Source organism: Callorhinchus milii, unplaced genomic scaffold, assembly GCF_018977255.1.
Source record: "Callorhinchus milii isolate IMCB2004 unplaced genomic scaffold, IMCB_Cmil_1.0 Scaffold14, whole genome shotgun sequence".
NCBI classification, from domain to species: domain Eukaryota; kingdom Metazoa; phylum Chordata; class Chondrichthyes; order Chimaeriformes; family Callorhinchidae; genus Callorhinchus; species Callorhinchus milii.
In genome coordinates, this window is record NW_024704755.1 from 1,305,881 (window position 1) to 1,325,424 (window position 19,544).

At 48.5% G+C, this 19,544-nt stretch overlaps 1 protein-coding gene across 1 annotated transcript in view; it reads right to left on the reverse strand.

Moving 5' to 3' along the window:
- Window positions 1-19,544, reverse strand: part of adamts18 (ADAM metallopeptidase with thrombospondin type 1 motif, 18) — a 55,242-nt gene that overhangs the window by 19,135 nt on the left and 16,563 nt on the right. The window contains exons 4-12 of the mRNA XM_042340381.1: window positions 11,964-12,228; window positions 10,213-10,412; window positions 9,868-9,951; window positions 9,432-9,591; window positions 9,071-9,176; window positions 6,722-6,859; window positions 6,210-6,363; window positions 4,062-4,157; window positions 2,572-2,720 (exon numbers count right to left, since the gene is read on the reverse strand). Coding sequence (XP_042196315.1) covers window positions 2,572-2,720; window positions 4,062-4,157; window positions 6,210-6,363; window positions 6,722-6,859; window positions 9,071-9,176; window positions 9,432-9,591; window positions 9,868-9,951; window positions 10,213-10,412; window positions 11,964-12,228 — 1,352 coding nt within the window. The remainder of the gene's footprint in view (window positions 1-2,571; window positions 2,721-4,061; window positions 4,158-6,209; window positions 6,364-6,721; window positions 6,860-9,070; window positions 9,177-9,431; window positions 9,592-9,867; window positions 9,952-10,212; window positions 10,413-11,963; window positions 12,229-19,544) is intronic.

Below are 19,544 nucleotides of genomic sequence, written 5' to 3' on the forward strand. Positions count from 1 at the left end.
GGCTGACAATCCCCCACAGATAAAATCAGTCACTCACTTCACGTCTGTTTGTGGGGACGTCGCTGTGTGCAAATTGGCTGCCAAGTTTGCCTGTGAAACACGCAGTCGCTGCAGTTTACAGTAAATTCCTGTGAAGCGCTTTGAGACGTCCTCCCGACATGAAAGGCTCCGTATCAAACGTGAGGACTATTATCATCGTGACGTCTTTGAATGCAACAGTGAAAAGCATTGCAATAATAAAAATCTTTCAAACGAGAGACCTGAGTTCAATTCCAGGCAGAGGGCGAAACCTTGGGCAAGTTTCCTTACTCCACACAGAGCCTAATAATAATCCCTCCAAAACCAAAAACAATAATAAATTGGTCATTTTCAATCTACGACTGTTTGTGGGACATTGCTGTGCGCAATTGGCTGCCGCGTTCGCCCACAAATATACTGTCAATTCACTTTACAGTGTGTTCTGTGAAGCGCTTTGGGACGTCCTCCCGACGTGAAAAGCGCTATCAAATGCAAGGATTATTATTATTATTATTATAAATGGAGCATCCAAACACAATACAATGTAAAATTACTTTCACACGCCTTCACAGGTAATTCCCGTCAAGTGCAGGGACTGTGGCAAACTCAGGCGGCTCGGAAGTGCAGAATTTACCCAAATAATGCGGAGAGATTGCTGGTCGGAGCATTCCTACAGTTAAAGCCTCCTATGCTCTATAAGAAAGTGTGTAGCTTAAGGATCATTAGCGATTCCCGAGAAAACAGTTGAAGTATTTAGCTGCTCTGCTGGGCAGTGCTTTAACAAGCGGTAACATTGAACCTCTACAGATAGAAGTTACAGCTGACAATGTTTATTAACTCTCTCTGATTCGCCTGGCAATGGATTGGCCTCTCCTCGTGATTTACCGTGAGGAGGTTCCCGCTGATCCGGAATGGAAGCACTGACAGACGTTTAACTGTTTGTGAACTGGGATCATCCGGAGTCCTGTGGCGTAGTGGTTAGCGAGAGGACCCGTTTTCGATTCCCAGGTAGGGTGAAACGTTGGACAAGTTTCCTTACTGCACTTGCCTCCGCCTTCAAACCTCCCCCACCCCGCCACTAAATAAATAATAATAATAATAATCCTTGTGTCTGACGCAGCGGCCTTCATGTCGGGACGACGTCTCCAAGTGCTTTGCAGGAATTGTTACTGCGGATAAATATAATATAATAATCCTTGCTTTTGATCTGGCGCCTTATCACATCCTCGAGACGTCTCAAAGTGCTTGACAGTATGACATTGTAAAGTGGATTTGACCGTTTTTTTTGTGGTACTGTAATGTGGAGTGACTGTGTGCTATGGTTTACTCGAGGCTTCTGGAAAAAAAAACGCTTCGGTTGTGGTTTCACTCAATGCGCTCAAACTGCCCCTCGTCTCTCCTCTCTCCCACGCTTTGTAAAGTGCTTCGAGATGTTCACCCCATGAGAAACACACCAAGACACAAACACAAGTCTGGACACTCCAGGCCTTAACAAAGGAGCGATGATAAGACACGCTGTGTCAGGGACGAGGCTTTTTCTCTATTTCTCTCTCTCTCTCTCTCTCTCTCAGCCTGACAACCCCCACTTTCAATTTTAATTAAATTTGATAATCTTGAGCCGTGGCACAAAACGCCTCTTTTATTTTACCCCAATCCCCACCCCGCCCACGCCCACCCTCGGAGTCCCCGGCTTGTGCGAGTTATCTTTGCGTGGGCCACCGCCGCAGTTAAACGTTAAGAAAACAGAGACACTCGGAGGTTGACAGCTGGCATCAGCAGCCTGTCAGCGGTGCTGGGGAGGGCGATACCGGGGCTGGGAGGTTACAGCTCTCAGGACAGACCGGCTAGTTTGGGCCTTTCTTCACTGGAGAAGTTTAAGAGGGGGAACTTAACAGAAATAAAAACAGAAGTCGCTGGGAACACTCAGCAGGTCAGGCAGCATCTATGGAGACCCGAAACATTGACTCACTTTCCTCTCTCCGTAGACGCTGCCTGACCTGCTGAGTGTTCCCTGCGACTTCTGCTTTTGTTTCAGATTTCCAGCATCTGCAGTATTTGGTGTTTTGACCCTAATAGAAATGTTTAACGGTACCAAACAGATTGAGGAGGTTAACATAAATAGGCTGTTTCCACTGGTTGGGGAACCTGTAACCAGGGGAACGTGTGTAAAAAATAATGACTAGCGGGAACCTAAAAGAGAATTGAGGATGTATTCAAGAGGAAGCTTACGAGACCTTCACACGAGGGAGAGGGGAATAGAAGGGTTTGGGAGGGAGTGAGGATTGGGATTGAGGACTCGTGTGGAGTATAAACACCGGCACAGTGCTGTACATTCTTTGTAAATCTTTGTAGCAAAGGGGAGCTTCGGGGGATGAACACAACATATCTGGCGAGGCGACGAGCCATTGAGGAACTGAACCAAGCAGAGAAGGACGCCCCTTTTCACCCCCCCCATCCCCCTCCCCATCCACCCCCCCCCAGCTCTGACCTCTGCTCTGACTGCCGAACATGTTCCTCTCACTTGCTCACTCTCTCGCTTGTTGGGGGTCTTACTTTGGGCTGTCGCAGTGTCTCTCCTTGTATGTCACTCCGCCCCCGCAGGTCCGGGAACACTCCGACCACTCCGACCAGGGAGACCACTGACCGTCAATAGGCTTGGGCCCCTCGTCTCCGTACACCAGGCACTGCCCTCGCCGGCACCACTGTGAAGGGAAAGCAACCGCAGGCGTGAGACTCGGACACGCGCCAATGCCATCGGTAAATTCATCTGGGACTTTGTTCCCAATCATGTCGCAATCATGGCGGGGAGTTGGGGAATGAGACAGTGAGCTTATCTACGTCTATAACAATAACAACAAATTGCTCTCGCCCGAACTGCGCCTGATACTTCCCAGATTAGTTCAGCAGAGTGAGTCCCTCCAGGGAGAGATGGAGAGAGAGTATGCAATCCATTCCAGACACAGGGAAATTTCTGCGTGGAGGAAACTTAGGTATGTGGACCTCTCAGTCTGGTTTGGAGAGTCGGAAGCACGGCGATGGGTTTCCACGTGTGTCCAACAAAAAAGTTAGCAATGATTTAGCTCTATTTTTTTGATTAGATTTAATCCGATAGGTAAATAGGTACAGACGCACTCGGAGAGGGACAGTTACATGTGAGAGGCAGAACGTCTGACTTGGTGGAGAGAGGGCTGCCCACGGAGTCAGGCTGACCCACCAGCAAACTCTCTGTAGTCTCCAGCAGCCTAAATAGTTTGTAAAGAGGATTAACCCTGGAAGCATTATCTGACGGGTATCAGAAGAGCCTGCTGGATTGGCACAGAGGACGGATGTGCGTGCGTGGCTCTCCTTTGGGGTTTGGGGGGGGGGGGGGTGTGGGGGGAGCGAGACCTCCCTGTGGCAACCTGTCTCACAATCGTGTGATGGATATCTCGAGATCCACTTGTTGAGGAGGAAAGAGACAGGGGGTAATTAGTGTTAGCAAATGGGTCTTGGCATCTCGCCAGGTGAACCGCTGGGGCTGAGCGAGTCTTGTGAGCGCTCAGCTACAAACTGATCGGGGTGGGGAGAGCGAGGAGGGGGTGGGGAGAGACTGAGGAAGTAGGGAGGGAGAGCGAGAAGGGGTGGAGGGGGAAAGAGCAAGGAAGGGGGTCAGAAACCACATCGAAACGGAACAGGGGCGGAAAGCTCAACAAAACAAATAAAATCCGTCACGCTCCTCATGTCCTTCTAACCCCACCCTTTGGAACTCCAACCCGCAATCCCTCCGTCTCGCCTTCTTCCATCGCCCCCTTCAAGGCCCATCTCAAAACCCTCCTCTTCGACCATGCATTCAGCTACCCTCCAACCCCTCCTGATCCCAAACCCCAGCTCAGGTCCAAATCCCTGACTGTCCAGCGCCTTGGGACGTCCTCCCGACGTGAAAGGGGCCATGAAAATGATGTTGTTGAGGAGGACTTTGCTGCTATGCACAAATTGGCTTCCACGTGCGCTTACAGCAAATATATATATTATATATATATATACACACTGTGGATATTACTCACCATGTTCAATCCGCAGACAGTGCCTTCAGCGGCTGGCATGAACTTGGTTTCGCACCGGTGCCCACTCCTGTGGCACCAAAGAGCTTTGCAAATGTCCTGCAGCGAGACATGGAAGAGAAATGCTCATTATAATAACAATACGCACTAATCCTTGCATTTGATACAGGCGCCGTCATGAAACCCAGCATTATAGGTGACCATTGAGCTACTACTTAATGCAGGAATACTGACGATGTTGATTTCTATTGGGAGTTTCTCACTATAATCGCGCACTCTAATCAGAGGAACTACTCGGGACTCTGAGTGGCATTGCAGCTCTCTTTACGGTCTCATCTGCAGGACGACACTGCAGTGTGTCGGGGTTACAGCAGCACAGACGATCGTACCAACGACCTCCCTTTTCTTCACAACCCTCAATCCCATTTCCGATCAGGTATTAATAAACAACGTTTGTTCATAATTGCTTCTGTTGATTTGTTTTCTCCGGCTCAGCCTGGCATCCGACACACGTGGAAACCCATCTCCATGCTTAAGAGTATCCGAACCAGACTGAGAGCTCCACATTATGTACTGCCCTTGGGACGTCCTCTCGACGTGAAAGACGCTATACAAATGTAATTTGTTGTTGTTGCCCCTTACAGGTTGTGATTTCTTCGTGTCTCTCTCTCTCTTTCTCCTCTCCATGGAGGGACGCAACCTACTTAACCAATTCTGGAGAGTATTAGGCGCAGGTTGGCAAGAGCCAAGGCTGGGGGGGATCCCAGAGTGTGCGTTGGGGTAACTGCTGGAGTCAAACCAGCTAATACGGTGTAGCTTGTCCATTGCGAGCCCTGGCTGACTCCACATCTCCCAGTGAAACAAGAAAAAACATCGCACAAATTCGAAAAAAATCAAAAAATCTGGGACAGATAATCACATCTGCTGCAAGTTAAACACAGCCCAAAGCTGCATCCCTCCCCCCGGCCCACCTCAAACTATCACACAGATGGGCTCAGCATTTTGCAAAGAAATCTCCCCAATTTCTGAAGGCCAATTCCGCACACAGAAAACATAGGAACCGGAGGAGGCCATTCAGACCCTCGAGCCTGTTCTGCCAATCTATTAGATCATGGCTGATCTGTACCTCAACTACAATTACTGCCTTTGCCCCGTATCCCTTGATATCCAAGGTGGGGAGAGGGGTTGTTTTTAAAAACTGACCTATATATATATATATAACAACAACTTGCACTTATATAGAGCCCCTCATGCAGGTAGGGTCTCAGAATGTTTAAATACATTTAACATATATACTATATAATATATAAGTACACACACAACACATACACACAACACTCACACACAACACTCACGCACATATTATATATATATATATATATAAAAAAACTTTGACTTGGATCCTTTTGATGAAAGAAATAAAGAGAGAGCTGCTTAACACACCCTGTGGATAAACCCAAACCCAAGGTTGGATGAGAGCCAATTGGCAGCGAGTCCTCTGCCTAAAAGCTGGTAACAATGGTACAGTTTGAAAAGTCAATCCCCCTCACCCCCCACTCTTCTCCCGCCAAACCCCCCTCCACACCCACCCCCCACAAAGCGCATCTCCCTGAGTAAGCAATGATAAAAAGCTATTGGATTCACACTGAGCATTTCACAGTTGTGCTCTGCTCATTAAATGTATTGTAGTCGCTTGATTCCCCTCGGAAACTTAATCAGCTGTTGCTCTGAGACGCCCTTTCGTTTAATACATAAATTCCGAAAGCTTAGGGGTTTCTTAGCAGTTTCCCTCCTCCCCTCCCACTGCCGACTGACATAAAACACCCGCTGGTTACGGACATTCACACATATTCACATGCCCTACCCCCCCCCCCATCCTTCACCCAAGCCTTGGTTCTCGCCAACCTGCGGCAAATACACTCTAGGTATTAGCGAGACACGATGCGTCGTTTTGAACGAGAGAGAGAGAGGGGGGGAGGGAATTTCTGGTTTGGTTACTCTTCAGTTTCACATGAGTTTCAGACACTGAGCCGCTGCCCCCTGCAATGCTCATCAACCTGAGCTTTTCTGAAAGGCAAGACACTGTTTAATGTCAACAACAACAACAACTTGCACTGATGTAGCGTCTCGAATCGCTCAACCGGCAGGTACCTTAACAAAGTCCAGAGAACACAGCTTGGCCTTCGGTCCGAACTGCCACTTGCACTGGGTGTCGGCGTCGTACATCTGTCCTGGGAGCCCCGTGGGGTACCTGTATTCTCGGGTTTGCTTGGGTTCGTCCACCAGGCAGGAGGCCTGAGCTGTGCTGTGAAGACATTCCGGGCAGATAAGAACACAAGGATTGCTGGACGAAAGAAGATCAAAGGTCCACCCTGTTCGCTTTCCACCATCCTGGCAGTCGCTTGCATATGTCATTGCCCAACTAAATGCTGTATCCCAAGATAAAGGCAGAGCAAGCCATCAAGCTTACCCCTGGTCAAGCCGATTGAAGAAAAGGGGAGGATGGGGGGAAGGGGGGAAAAGGCTTCTTTAATCAAGAAGCCTGACTGTGATTGTCTCTGTGCATGTGATAATGTGGTGTGTCACTGCGTGTGTGACTGTGTTGCGTGTGACTGCGCAGCACGTGACTGGCTGTATGTGTCCTGTGCTGTACACACGCCTACCTCAGAAAGCGGTTGAGATACTGCCTGCTGCAGGCCGACCAGGAGAAGATGCCATTGTTTCCGGCCAGGGTGGGAGACATGATGTTGCCCTCCGTTTTCCGACAGGGATTTCCCTCCCCGTCGTGGATCATCCCAAAGCTTCAAAACAATCAAACGAACCATCAGTGCCTTACTTTACAAGGGGCGGTGGGGGGAGGGGAGGGTTAGTTGTTGGTCAGTCAGGTGCGGCCACACACAGAAAAATGTCAGTCACCGTGCTTAAGAGTCTCGAAACCAGACAGAGTTCCACATATGTATGCCAAACGTACACATGGAAATTTCCCCGTGTCTGCAATGGAATGTGCACGCTCTCTCTTTCCTTGGAGGAATGCACCCTGCTTAACTAATACTAGAGAGTATAAGGCACAGGTTGGCAAGAGCCAAGGCTTGAGGGGAGGGATCGCTGAGTGTGCGTTAAGGGGGTAACTGCTGGAGTCCAACCAGCCCAAAAAAAACTGAACTGCACAGCTTGCCCAATGAGAGCACTATCTGGCAAGCTTCACGCTGCTTTGTCTTGCTTGGATCACCCCCATTAGGGCTCTGGCTTGAGTTAATAAGAGCTGAGTGGGAAGAATCCCTGGCCCCAGTGACCAGTCTATGATGGCGTTACAGATGTGACTGCATTGAATAAAAGCATATAAATAAAATCTGCTTTCTGTCTGTGGACAGTCTGGGCTCTCAGTCCAGCTCTCAGTGTAGTTTCCAGCAGCCAGATGTGCAGGGATCCAACTGAAATAATACTGTCAGGAGTCTTGGTTGAATGTCAAGCACAGTATTGGGGATGGGAGGGGTAGGGGGGAATTTTTCAGAGGCACTGTGCTTTGGACGCGATGTCCAATTGAGGTCCCGGTCTGTGCCCTGTTCAGGTGCAAGTTAACGGTGCCTTGATACTATTTGTAAAGAGAAGGAAATTTCTCTCTGATAAAATTGGTCACTCGCTTCATGGCTGTTTGTGGGGATGTCGCTTAGCACAGAATTAACTGCCTAGTTCACTCATAAAATACTTTGGGGGGGTGGGGGGTGCTGTCAGCCAGGTGTCTGACACGCGTGGAAGCCCATCACTGTTGCTTAAAAGTCTCCAAACCGAACTGAGAATGTCATGCTTCCCACCTCCCACATGGAAATCCCAGAAAATACAGTCACTACACTTGAGACCCTGTGCGTGACTCTACCTCTGATCATGTGTGACAGAGACAGAGGGGAAGAGATTGAAAGCAGAAGCAAAATGTCGAAAGAGAAAGGAGAGAGAGAGAGAGAGAAAAAGAGAGAGGAGAGAAAGAGACGGGAGAGGAGAGAGAGTGAGAGAGAGGGGAGAGGAGATAGAGAGAGAGAGAGAGAGAGAGTGAGCCTTAGACATTGTATTTCTGTTTAATTCAACACAGATACTTCCTCCTGGCTCCTGCAGTGAATTAGATCCTACTGATGCAGAAGCCAGTTCTCACAGGGCAGAGAGCAAGCTGAGCTGCTCCACACAGCGCAGGCTATCTCCCAGCACCAGCTAACAGTCACTGCCGGGCTCCTTCTCTCCCTCGGCCCATCCTACCCACCCACCCGCCCCCCGCACCCACCCTGAGCCTCCTTTCCCCGTTCGTCCTCCTCATGGAACGGACTTGTCAAAGCAAAGCCCTTTTTTGTGGGGGGAGAGGGACACCCCCCCCCCCCACCCTAAACAAATTTAAACCGCTGACTGCAAAGGAGATGGGTTGATATCCTGGAGGGAGGGATGGATGGGAGGGAGGGGAAGAGCGTTCATTGCTCCGTGATAGCGATAAAACAATCCAGAAGGGTTTGGCCAGAGGCGCACAGCACTGCAGAACAGGATACATTTTTGATGAATAAAATAAAACACACCAGCCCATTTTCTCTCTGCGTGGGGCAAATACTAATGGCAGAGAAGAGGAAGCAGCAGTTTCCTCGGATCATTTCCAGCAAAGAGGCCGACCAACATGTTAGCAAAACACCCCCACCTGCCCTGCCCCCATCCCTCCTCCCTCCCCCTCCTCGGGTCAATTAGTTTCCTGGTGAGTACAATTTCCCGAGCAATCCCAAACCCACCAACTTCCTATCCTCGCGTGAAGCCCACACTTTTCGTGAGAGGTTCTGGGTTTCGTCAAACGACCATGAGGCTGGGCTTCCTGACCACTACGGTCTGCTCTTAATTATAAATAATAATAATCCTTGCATTTCATGTCGGGTCTGATCGCGTCTTCGAGACGTCTCAAAGCGCTTCACAGGATGATAGTGTAAATGGGGGCGACTGTGCGTTTCGTGGGCAGGAATCTATTCGGAGGTCAAACCGTGGTCACTTACTTGTGGCCGGACTCGTGAGCGATGGTGAAGGCCAGGCCCAGACCCGTGTCCTCGTTGATGGTGCAGCTCCGGTGTTTGCTGCACATGCCGCTGATCGGAGCGAAGCCTGCAACACAGGCAGGGTCAGGGCGAGGAGGGAATGGGACACACACACACACACACACACACGTGCCACACACACGTACCACACACACACACGTACCACACACACGTACCACAGACACACACGCACCACACACACACACACACAATCACACATACCACAACTGAGCCTAGTCCTGCCTGAAACCATCAGACACATCACAGGGCAGGGGGATGGATAGGGCTCAGTTCAGGGAGCAGTCTCTGGTGCCTCGCTTACCCAGGGTGTCACAAGGCTCGTTCTTCCAGGAGCAGATGTCCAGCCCGGTCAGTAGCACTGCGTGGTCGTGCCGCTTGCCGTTCTTGCCGGTCAGCCCCGCCTGCCACTGGCAGAAGCTGTTCAGTGACTGGTCAGCGTGATGGTTTATCACTAACCCAGACTGAAGGGAAGCAACACAACATGATTAGTGTTCGTTCCGAATCCAGTCTCAGCGACCGGCAGACACGGGACGGACCCTATATTTATTTACATATAAAACATACAGTGTGTCACTGCTCCCTGTTATAACTCATCCCATTAAAGCGCTGGCTTGTTTAAATGTCAATGAATTTAACAGGAAACTTGACGCATAGATGAGAGAGAAGAGAATAGAAGGTGGGAGGCGGGAAGCGGCTGTGCGGTGAGTTCAGGTGTGAAGACGATAAGAAACACCCACCGGATTCTGTTCCAGCAGCAAAAGGCTAACGATGGCGATGCGGATGTCAGTCCCTATTGTACCATCTTTGAAAAGGCTGGAGACCTGCGAGTCGGGCAGAGACAGCAAATCACCGAGAGCACGGCCTCACACACAGTCCTCTAACTTGCCGATCTGTACCTCAACACCAAATCCCCTGACACCCTGACCTATCAAACATCTGTCCAGCTGCCTGCTCCGCTGGAGCTTTCCATTTGGTTTGGATACTCTTAAGCACGGCGATGGGTTTCCGCGTGTGTCAGACTCCCGGCTGAACCAAACAAAAAAAAATCACCCTCGTCCCCACTATCACTGCAGGCGTCTCACCATGTTCATGACGGTCAGGACGTAGGTGGTGACGTTCTCGTTGCCGTGCTTCTCCAGCATTCTCTTGTCGGCCACCACCAGGATTTCCACCGTCAGCCCCTGCCTCTTCCGGGAGTCCAGCAGCGATCGCTTCCACCTCATCTCGGGGTCTCGTTCATCCAGGGAGTGTCGGGGGTCCTGCACGGGGGGTTGAGGCATGTCTGGGAGGGGATTGTGGGTGGGTGGGGGGGTTCAGGGTCAGGTCGTGTGGGGAGAGGAGATGAGGGGAGAGGGAGAGGGGCGGGGGGAAAGAAAAGACCAAGACAGTTCTGGAGAGAGGTCAAACTTCACTGACTCTGGTTACCTGCACAAACAGAGACGTTTTCTAACCTACAACCCAAGACCCGGTGAATCCAATCTCAGATCCAATTATAACGACTCAACTGTTATTGCCAGCCCAGTAACTTGTCCCTGTTGCATTTACACCCCCCACAAAGTACCTTTCTCCCACCTCCGCCTTTTCTCTCCTTTCCCTCCCAGAAGAGGAAAGTCTTTGGGTGCGCTGTGAAGATGGGCAAAGATGGTGGGTGTGGGGGTGGCGGGGGGGAGGGTCGAGGCGGAGGAATTGAGATAGGGAGTTCCCTGAGCATCAAGGCACAACAGTTTCTGATACCCTTCGTCGACGATGAAGGAAATGTACGAGAGGCAAGAAAGGCAGAGGAATGTATCTCAAACATATTGTGTGTGTGTGTGTGTGTGTGTGTGTGTGGGTGGGTGGGGAGGGGGGGGAATTGGCTCGCGGTTTGCTGACTGTGAAATAGCTAGCCATTTGCAGCCGTTGTTGGGAGATTGCTAAATATTTTGTTTGACTGACAGGTTTCCCCGCGTCACCTGCACCTTACTGTGTTGAGGCCCAAGGCCATACTTATGGGAATAAACGTCTTGGCAACGGGATAGACAAAGCGACAAGGAGAAGATACTGCAGCAATTTGCCAACACGATGACTGATGCGTTTAAAATACCACAGGGCCTACTGTCAGCCAAACTACTCCCTCTCTCCCTGCCTGCCTGCCTGCCTTCCACCCACCCAGCCCAAAGCCAAGCAAATGTTAGCCAGAGGTGCCAAGTCTACACAGGCGTGTGTGTGTGTGCGTGTGTGTGTGGTTGTGGCGGGGAGGCTAACATCACAAACACCGACTCCCCAGGACCTGCTTTCCGCACCAGGGAAGTTAATGTGGGGATAGAGTCCGCTTGCAAACCGGCGTGGGTATAAGAGAGGGAATGGGACAATGAGAGAGGGAATAGGAGTGCGTGGAAGTGGGGGTGGGGGGGAGAGGGGTGACTTTTGAAATTAAGACAATGGTCGACCTTTGGTGGGATGTCCCCCCATTATAAACCGCTTGTCACTGGCCGGTAGTTTCAGCACTAATTGCGTTCGACGTAGAAGCTCTTGGAGGGAGGGTGCGGGAGCTAAACAGGGTTTATGCAGGATTTAGCGCCTTGGGACGTCCTCCCGATGTGAAAGGCACGACACAAACATCCTTTGTTGTTGTGGTTGGAAGCATCCTGTCGGAAACGGGTCTTTGAATTGTAAACATACAGACGTGTGTGTGTGTGTGAGAGAGAGAGAGAGACACACAGAGAGAGAGAGAAAACCTTTTGGCACTCAACATCATTGTTGAACAATTTGAAAAGCGTTCGCGAGTTAAGCTGTTCGCCCGCTCGCCCGCTCGCCCGCCCGGGTGAAGTTTAAAAAGAGGTTCCTTACATACATTTCTTGCGTCGTCCACAGAAATGCTGCTTCTTGGGGTCTGCTCGGTGTCGGAGGTGGGTGGTGGGCCGGTGGTGTTGTTGGCGAAGGTGGCTCTGGGGTGGTGGTCCGTGCCCGGCTCGCCTGTGTACCCTGCGCTCCGCTGATCTCCTGTACAGCACGTGTGGGCGGTGGCCTGGGGCCCAGGTGTAATTGTGACTCAATGCCAGGTGATGAGGTAATGGAGTTATAAGGTATTCAACCTGCTGGCTCCGCACTAAACCCGACTGAAAGACAAATGTGATTTTTTTCTCTCTCAGACGCTGCTAAGTACATGTCTTTCTTTCTTTCTTTCTTTCTTTTTTTTTCTCAGTCTCACAACCCTGTTGACGTCCGGGCCAAAAGCTTTCTAGACTTAACAGTGCCACTCACTCCCTCGCTCCCTCCTTCGCTGGCTCTGACACAGTCCCATGGCCACTAATTCATCACAGTGAGAAAGCTGGCTGGGAGGTGGCAGTAAAAAGAGAGGAAATAAAAAGCTTTGGTGGATCCAACTCTCAGCAAAGAACTGTGAAGCTTGACGTTTGGGCCAAAACACATTTTTACAGTTTTCTTTAATTGCTGGTATGAATAGGACTGGGTTTACAGCACAGAATGGAGGCCATTTGGCCCATCGTATCTGTGCTGGTGCTCGCTCCCCCACTGGAACTCTCTACTCTAACCCCATTCGCTGTCCTGTGTGAGCTCAGAGCTACAAATTCCTCTGCAGGAAAAAGAGATGGTTCCTTTCCTGACCTCTCCAGGGTTCTTTTGAGTTCAACCACAAATGGTTCTCCTCCCATCAAGCTTCCTCCCTCAAAGACAGCTCAAAGACACCCAGGCCTCTGAGTTCTCAATGGCCACATCTAATAGTCTTCCCATATTGGGTGACAGGTTGTGCTCTCTGAGGAAGGGCCTCCAAGCACCCCCCTTGCCCTTCAGCTTCCACCCCCACCCCCTCCTCGCCTTGGGCTTCCCAACCGCCCTCCCCTTCACCCTCCTTTGATTTCAAGAGTTCTGAGAGCTCCATCTGGAAACAGTCAAGGACCACAGAGCAATTCATGTGGTGAGACAGGTGCCAGTCAACAATGCTTCTCGTTTATCAGTCCTAACACTGTGTACAAGGGCCCTGGGCTATGAGGGCCCAAGTCTCTGATCAAACCAATCCTTTGTGCATTTTCTTTTTATTCCAATCGGAGAACAGGCCAATCCAAAACCAAGTTCTTCATGATGATCGCACGGCTCGGTTTTGGCAAAGGGACACGATCATTTTTATTATAATAATAATATAGTAATATAATGTTATATAATACCAATGCCACCCTTCTTCTTCCCCTTCATTCCTAATCATTTCAGCGCTCCAGGATGCAGCCCCACGTGAAGGGCACGGTATCAATGCAAGTTGTTGTTGTTACTGTAGAATTTGCCATCTCTTCACCCCCTCATTCACACTGCCCAGAGTCATCCCTCGAGAGTAACACCTACATAACAAATTCCTGACCAGAGGAGACCAGTTAGTCTGCAACTGGACCGGGCCTCGGACCAGTCAACTGACCACCAACTGACATCAACAAGAGCTCCAAACACTGTTGTGAGGTTTTCTTTTGGTTTCCGCCCCATCATTGTCCGCCAGCAACAATAACAACTTGCATTGACACAGCACCCCTCACGCAGGGTAGAGTCCCAGAGCCAGGCTGGACGGTTAGATCTTGAGCGAATTGCCGAACGCTTTTTTTTTAAATGACAAAGATGGAGCAAAAAAAAAAAAGATTTTAGATTTGATATTTCGGGGGTAAAATAAATCTGCTTCAATCCCAGAGTAACCCTGATCTAACCATAGCATTTCTTGGCAAAGCAATTTGTGTCGATGGCAATTTTTGTTTTACCCCCTTCAGCAATGCACCGTACTTACAAGAAGCGAAACAAAGGGAACTCTGTGTTCTCTGCATCTGTTTTACACCAGTAATTACTCCCCTCCAAGCTGGACTCAACCGAGCTAAGCTAACCCTGGAGCAAACCCTGACTGGCCCAGAGACAGGGAGGGTTACACTAGGGCACATTAGTTCAGGGGAGAGGAGACACTGGTAACTAAGTCAATAGGATCAGACCAGGTCTGATGAGAACATCATATAGATTGAGCCATACAATAATAATGATTATTGTCATTATTATCAATAATTATTATATTAATACCTCTTATTATTATATTGTTACTATTATCCTTGTATTTGATATAGCGCCTTATCACGTTTTTGAGACGTCTTAAAGCACTTCACAGAATATATCGCAGAGTTGATTGATTGATTGATTGATTGATTGACTATTTTGTGGGTGAAACGCGACAGCCACAAAATATTATTATTTTAACAAGGCAACAGTCACTATAATAATAGTAATAATCCTTACATTTGATCGAGTACCTTTCACGTTTGGGAGGATGGCTCAACATACTACAGAAGATATACAGCAAAGTGGAGTGAACGAGGCACCCAATTTACACCCAGGGAAGTGCCCGCAAACAGCCATGAAGAGAACGGCCTATTATAAATGAGGGATTGTCGGCCAGGACACCGGGAGAGAGAGAGAGAGAGAGAGAGAAACTCCAGTCTCTACAGTACTCCATTGGGTGAAGCGCTTTATGTCGTCACCGGAGATTTGGTTTTAAAAAAAAGTAATTTCCTGCACCCGATGCAGCGCCTTATCACGTCGTCGCGACGTCTCAGAACCGGTTCGTGGGATTTTACCGTGAAGTGTAGCGACTGTACATTTTTGTAGGGAAACGCGGCAGCCAAATTGCATGAAGCGAGTGACCAGTTTTCTTTTATTTGGAGGGCTGTTGGCAACGTAACTATTAATTACAATAATTCGCTCATTCCAAAATCCTGGGAAACACAATATTTGCGAGCTGAGTTTTCACATCACCCAAAATGACCCACTCCGCCCTCCTCCTCTCCCTCTCGAGGTGAAACCCTATTGAGCTCAAAGATGTTGCTTGATATTAAATCCCGATAAACAGTCGTCGGTTTGCCAGGAACACTGGATTACGCTGAGATCAGATTTGTTTGGACTCCCAACAACCAACAAAACAAGAAGAGAGAAGAAATGGCCAGTTTGCTAATTGCAGCAGCTTGCCATGAAACATTACACTCGGATTAAGTTCTATGAACAGCTGCTAAAAATAGCAGCTCCTATGTAGTGAGGTGCACGTAATCACTCATTAACGTGAGAGAGAGAGAGAGAGAGAGAAGGGGGGGTGGTGAAACACACATATCTTACGCAATATTAATTAGTGTCTGAAAGCGCCTTATTGTCACCCACAGAACCGTAATGAGCCGAGTGCACAACCAAACGGAGGCTTGGGAAACGTCCAACACTTGAACCACGGAAGAATCGTACAATCTTACAGCACAGAAAGAGGCCATTCGGCCCATCGTGCCTGTGCCACCTCTTTGAAAGAGCTATCCAACTAGTCCCACTCCCCCACTCTTACCCCATAGCTCTGCAAATGTTTCCTTGTTAAGTGCCTATCCCGATTTAACCACTGGCTTGAAACGCGTGTCTTAATTCTCTTTTCAAAGCTGTTTACGGATTCTGCTTCAATCACTGGTTTCGTTCAGGGTTGCCACGTCCCAACAACCCTGTGTGTCTGTTTGTGGTGTATGCCTGTTCATGTGTGTGTGTGTGTGTGTGTGTGTATCTGTGCGCATGTCTCTCTTTATGTGTTTGTGTATGTGAGTGTGTGTCTGTGAATGCGTGTGTGAGTGTGTCTGTATTTGTACGTATATGTGTATGTGTGCGTGTGTCTTGTATGCTTCTGACCTCTGGTTACCAAAGTCACTGATCAGCAGAAATGGTTTCACTCTATTTATCCTATCAAGATCCTCCCTAATTATAAAAACGGAATGAGGACTGTGGACTGGGTATCTGTACTGAGCCAGAATGTGCGAGTGGATCTTGGGCACGAAGGTGGGATTCTATGCTTTGATCAAGTATGTGTTTATCAGGGGCTGTTTTTACAAATCTAATCCACCCATCTAATCCACCTTCAGAATAATTCTAGGTCTCTGCCTTTGTAATAGATGTCTTATCTATCATGCTATCTCTGTGATTATATACATATATATATACACATATAGATTTTTTTTTTCGCAGGCAGCTTCAATTTTTAATTAAAAGCCACTCAGGAAACCCGAAACTGCTTACCTCAAGTGACCGACGAAATCCAAGAGGCGAAATCCGAGAGAAAAATTAATTCAACAATACGGATGAAGAAACGAATTGCAAAGAAAAAAAAACCCCTGAAAAACCTCTTAATCGCATTAACGTTGAAGTTTCCCGAGGAACCCAAGTTCACTTTCTGCCACTTGGCCTTTGATCTCATGAAATGCCAACAGCATCTTTAAATCTCTAAAGAGAGAACAGAGATCTAACCAGAATCCACTGGAATGATTTCAAACACATCTTCCTGTGATCGCTCTCCATGTCAACCCTCGGTTACAGGATATCATTTAATGATCTCATGTGTGGGGGGAACAGACAAGAGAGAGAGCAATTGCACCTGGCTCTAGATTTACTCTATTTATGTCGGATCCAACATCGGGACATGAACTCATATCGTTTAAGCGGACAATGCAACCGCCCACCCACGTGGGTGGGGGGGGGGGGTCGCATTGTCAGAGGTGCCGTCCTTCATGTGAGATGTTAAACCGAGGTCCCGTCTGCCTGTTCAGGTGGATGTTAAAGGGTCCATTGCGATGTTCAAAAAGAAAGGGAGTTTCTCTCTCTCTCTCCCCTGGTGTCCTGACCAACAATCCCCCAAATAAAATTGGTCATTCAGTCCACTACTGTTTGTGGGACGTTGCTGTGCACAATTGTGCTGCCACGTTTGCCTGCAAATACACAGTCAGTCCGTTTCACAGTAAAAAAAATTAAACTTCACATTAAAATTAAATTAAATTTCACAGTAAAATTCCCTTCCTATTTTCAGGTCTCTGCTGAAGACCTTTCTTTTCGACCGCGCCTTTGGTCATCTTTCTCCCCCTCTCCCCGCCCCCCCACCCCCGGCTCGGTCCCGGGATCCGTTCCTGTGAAGCGCTCTGAGACGCCGTCCGGCGTGGGGGGGGGGCGCTATATAAATCCAAATTGTTGTTGTGAAAACCTGCGAAGCGAACGCAGTCACTCCATTTCACTCTCGGATCCCAACCTGCAGCTCGGGTGCAAAGCTCTCGTTGTCCAGCAACTTGGGACGTCCTCCTGACCTGAAAGGCGCTGCATAAATACAATTTGTTGTTGCTGTTGGTTGGTGCACAGCAGAGCCTTGCTTAAAATACCAAAACACACATTAGGGTTAGGGGGAACCTACATACCCCCTCACCTGCCCGCGCGCACACACACACTCCAGTGCAGTGCGTGCGTGCACGCGAATTACCATCTCTGTCCACTCTCACTGCAACTGCACATGCATCTAATACTGTGCCGGTGGTACTGGATCACTTCTGTTTGGAGTTAGAATTCTGTATTTAGTTTTGCTGAACGAGTCCTATATGTCCATCTTAACTTTCTTGGCATGCGGGTCTCACCGTGTCGATGTTATAAATGCTCTTCTTTAATTCTTTCCTGGTTTTTGAGGCAACAAATTTCATTGCTAACTGGTACAGTACAGGATTTACCATGAGCCACTCTAACCAACAATTTTAGCTTCATTCTTAAAACGACCATAATTGCAGAACATATCAGCACAATATTCATAGCTCTGGCACGTTAAAGGGAAGCAGATTTCAGCAAAATCTTCCCGATATCTCTCTCCCTCTTTCCCTCTCTGATAATAAAAATAATAATCCTTGGATCCGACACAGAGCATTTCATGTCAGGAGGACATCTCAAAGCACTTGATAGGATTTTATTATAAAATGCAGTGATATAGTGCAATGATATAAAGCGTATTTTCTAGGCGAACTCAGCAGCCAAATCTGCGCACAGCATCGTCCACAAACAGCCACAAAGTGAATGATAAATTTCGCTGGGGGGGGTTTGTTGGCCAAGACACCGGGAGAGAGAAATTCCCTTCTCGTTTTAAATAGTGTTATGGGATCTTCAACGTCCGCCTGAACAGGGCGCAGACGGGACCTCGGTTCAATGTCTCACTCGCACCTCTGACAGTGCGGTGTTTCCCTTTCCCCAGAGTTTTCGGGCGCAGTGGCTGAAAGCTTGGCCACGAGAGCAAATGTACAAACAATAACGCGCAGCCAATAAGAAGCTTAGGTTTTCGTTTTAATGGAGCAAATGATGTGGTGATTCTGATCGAGCACCAACTGGAACATGGAGCCCTGTACTGATACAACGCTTTGGGACGTCCTTCCGACATGAAAGGCGCTCTACAAATGTAATTTTGTTGTTGCTGCTGTTCTTGTTGTTGATATGAACACACGGGGGAAACAGAGCAGGGTGAAAGCTCACTGGACTGGACAAACCCTTCCCTCGCCAGTTATGTAAACCCATTCAGTAACTATCAATCACAGCTGTGTCTGTAAGTCCAGTCATTAATACGCTGCCCTACCCCAGCCAGAGAAACGCATCTGTTAAAGTCATTTGGGTACTTTTGAAAGATCGTATGACAGCGAGATATCTGTTAGAAATTTGTATCTGCTTCTCATTTCCCATTTATAAAGTTACCACATCGATGATTTATCCCTAGGGTTCTATTTGTTGCTTATTCCAACCATATGGAATAGAAAACAATTTCTATTTGTACGATTGCTCTCGTGGTCTCCTCGCATCATCGGCAAATCTTGTTTGGAAGCCACCCACTCGCCCACCTGCCCCTCGGCCAGGGTAATGCCTGGGGAGGAGATACAGTATACGGGTCATTTGGAACATATATGCATGCGATCGCTAGGAAGGTGGAAGGCAAATTAGATGGACCTTGGTCTTTTTTCGTCTAGCGTTTCTTATGTTCTTATGAGATGGGACGTGCTCACAAGATCAGATTGGACAAAGAGGTCCCCTCAACCCATTTCATCCCATCTGCCTGAAGAACCCACTGCACTGTCTTTCAATTAATTGCAGCTTCGAGGAGGTTCTTAAGTGAGTCCCAGTGTCCAAGCCTCAACCATCATCTGTGGATCAACCACCAGATCAAGACATATTTCCTGGTGGGTGCCCGAAATTAGCTCTTCACAGCTTTGGATCTGCCTCACACTGAATCCTCTGCCTTGATACATTTCTTTAAGTGTCGGTCCAAGTTATAATATATGGCATCAAGCATCTTATACACGGCATCTCCATGACATCACCTCTGAGATGGATCCTGTTGAGTCTTAGTTCATTGTTTTCAGAGCACATCCCCTCAAGTGTTCATGTTTAAATTCGAGAAGGGAGTTCCTCTCTCCCTCATGTCCCTGGCCAACAATTCCCCTCTATCCATGCACAAGATACATAGTCACTACACTTTATAGTGAATCCTCTGAAGCGCTTTGAGATGTCCTCGTAACGAGAACTCTTCTGCATCAAATGCAAGGATTATTATTTTGTTACGTTTGCCAAACATTGGGGGGGGGGGGGGTGG